The 3048-nt window shown below is 42.7% G+C and overlaps 1 protein-coding gene across 1 annotated transcript; it reads right to left on the reverse strand.

Annotated features, from left to right (window-relative positions):
* Positions 1 to 7: 7 nt before the first annotated feature.
* On the reverse strand, positions 8 to 2691 carry LOC107301352 (voltage-dependent N-type calcium channel subunit alpha-1B; the record flags this gene model as incomplete). The annotated part of the gene is made up of 5 exons (XM_015830589.1): positions 8 to 22; positions 257 to 407; positions 582 to 673; positions 1585 to 1650; positions 2575 to 2691. Coding segments are annotated over 5 exons (441 nt in total), but the record flags the coding sequence as incomplete, so codon positions are not given.
* Positions 2692 to 3048: the final 357 nt, after the last annotated feature.

Consider the following 3048-nt stretch of genomic DNA (forward strand, 5'->3'; position numbering starts at 1 on the left):
CAGCCACAAATAGGTTCAACATCTGCAAAGGGAGGGAGGAAATGAGATCAGGGCAGGGAGGAGGAAAGTTATCGACTTTGGTTGTGGTTGTTGATAAGCGAGTTGCCAACTTTTTTTAGACCAACGGAGGAGGGCACAGACCGGAATAACGAGGGTAACTTTTTCAGGCTCAAAGGAAAGCTACACCCGAAAGAGACGGAGTTCTTAAATGCATCGTAGCATCGCCACGTTCGACGGAGAGAGAGAAACGTCTCACCAGAAAGGAGCAGAGGAAGATGAAGGAGACAAAGTAGAAGTAAGCGAAGTCACTGCCACATTCGTTTCTGCTGAGGTTCGAGTGCTCGTCACAGGGCTGGTGGCTGAGGCACGCAAGCATGATTTCATGCCAGGCTTCTCCAGTAGCGCTCCTGAAACCAAAAAAAAAACAAAAAAAAAAAAAACCCAAGAAAAAGGCCCATGAATGTAAGTGGGTAACTATGGGGTCTTAAATCAATAGTTCTTCTGATTGCTTAAAATGACGGCGTGGGTGATAAAGAAGAAGAAGGAGTATTTCTCCCAAATGGGATCCGGGAAGAACTCACCGAAAAAGCAACATTAGTGCCTGCAGAAAAGTTTGGAAGTTATTGTGACGATTAATGGCGCTGTCGTCATCCAGAGCAATGTTTCCAAAGACCTGGGGGAAAGTGAGAGAAGGAGAAGAGAGAGAGAGAGAGAAGGAAGAAACAACTAAGAGAACATGAGCTTGCCTCCAGAAATCGTGGGCGCTCCATCACTGGAGATTTTTAAGAAGAGGCTAGACAGTCACTTGAGTAGGGGGCTGGACTAGAAAACCTCCAAGGTCCCTTCCAATTCTATTCTGTTCTGTTCTGTTCTATTCTACTTTACTCTATTCTCTATCCTTATTCTATTCTGTTCTGTTCTGTTCTGTTCTGTTCTGTCCTGTCCCGTCCCATCCCATCCCATCCCATCCCATCCCATCCCATCCTATCCTGTTTCCTATATTCTATTCTATTCTATTCTATTCTATTCTATTCTATTCTATTCTATTCTACGCTACGCTACGCTACGCTACGCTACGCTACGCTACGCTACTCTACTCTATTCTCTATCCTTATCCCATCCCATCCCATCCCATCCTATTCTATTCTATTCTCTATCCTTATCCCATCCCATTCTATTCTATTCTATTCTATTCTATTCTATTCTATTCTATTCTATTCTATTCTATTCTATTCTATTCTACTCTATTCTCTATCCTTATCCCATCCCATCCCATTCTATTCTATTTTACTCTATTCTATTCTCCATCCCATCCCATCCCATCCCATCCCATCCCATCCCATCCCATCCCATCCCATCCCATCCCATTCTATTCTATTCTATTCTATTCTATTCTATTCTATTCTATTCTATTCTATTCTATTCTACATTGAAAAGAGTTCTACCCATTGGTGGGAGGCCCAGCGTGACGAACAGGTGCCATTGGAGATGGTGGTTTTCATCACCCTCAACTACCTTCCCCATCTCTGTGACAACACACTCTAAACCCCGCTTAGTCGATCTGGTTCCCGCCGCCCATTTTACCTGCATGCCAATGATGGCATAGATGAAGAACAGCATGGCAATGAGGAGGCACACATAGGGCAAGGCCTGGAGGAAAGAAAAGAAGTCGGGAGCTTGCACTCACCCAGCAGAGAGCACAGCACATCACAACATCTGCACAACTGCACATGTCAGAGAGCAGGTAGTCCTCGGGTTCAGACCACGAGGGAGTCCCAAATTTCTGTTGCTATGTGAGACGTTTTTTAATTGAACATTGCCCCGTTTTACAGCCTTTAAGTGAATTCCTGCCATTGTTAAGTTAATAACACAGTTGTGGCTTCCCCATTGACTACGCTTGTCAGAAGGTCACAAAAGCGGATAGCGTGATCCCGGGACACTGCAACCGTCATAAAAGTGAGTCCGTTGCCCCAAGCGTCCGAATTTTGATCACGTGACCCCGGAACACTGCAACCGTCACAAATGTGAATCAAACGCCGAGTGTCCAAATTTTGATCACGTGACCCCAGGGATGCTAAAATGGTCATAAGGGTGAAAAATGGTCCTTTTTTTCAGTGCCCTCCCAAGTCGCTTTACTCAATGACGTGGTCACTTCAGACGGTCACTAAACAAGCTGTTGCAAGTTTATGCGTTTGTGATTTTTTTCATTGCAGCTTTAAACAAAAAACAAAAAACAGGTCTTGTTTGTTTTGTTTCGATCCCGTTAAGTGATATATATATATATATATCACTTAAGTGATATATATATATCAAGTGATATATATATATATCACTTGTGATATATATATCACTTAAGTGATATATATATCACAACCTCAGAAAACAAACCTCAGAAAACATATATAACATACTAACAACTGTTTGATAAACTTAGCTTTCGTCGGCTAACTGCCAACGTCATCAGAGTGAAATGCATATATATAAATATATATATATATTTTAAAAAAATAAAAACCTAGAAGTAAATCAAAACAGACCCGGTGGGTAGTTCTTCCACCCTCAAAAAACCCTCACCTTAAAAGACTGGACAAAAGTCCAGAGCAGAATCCGTATGGTGTAGCCCTGACGGAGAAGTTTGATAAGCCGCGCGGCCCGGAAGAGGCGGAGGAAGCTCAGGTTGATGAAATTATCCTGCAAAGAAAAAAAAATAATTTTTTTTCCCCATCGTTCAGAGCCGGGCGGGATTCGAAACCGCAGCTCGCAAAAAAACAGGAAAGGGAAAAAAATTACCGGCTTTGGGTTCTAAAGCAGCAAGTCGGCCGGCAGACAAAAAACAACCTTGCAAAAAAAAAATCCCGCGAGGAATTTATTTTCTTATCATAACAACATGCAAATAAGTTTCCCTTTCTGATCAGCCGCACGAAGGTGAGGAATTAAGGAAGGGAGGGGGGGTTTTTTTGGCAACGGTTAAGGGTTTATTATTATTGTTGTTATTCCATTATCAAGCAGCCAACACAAACGCGATGAGGTGAGGAAACTGAGTCACAA

Source organism: Protobothrops mucrosquamatus, unplaced genomic scaffold (genome assembly GCF_001527695.2).
Source record: "Protobothrops mucrosquamatus isolate PMUCROS unplaced genomic scaffold, P.Mucros_1.0 scaffold11816, whole genome shotgun sequence".
In the NCBI taxonomy this organism is placed as follows: domain Eukaryota; kingdom Metazoa; phylum Chordata; class Lepidosauria; order Squamata; family Viperidae; genus Protobothrops; species Protobothrops mucrosquamatus.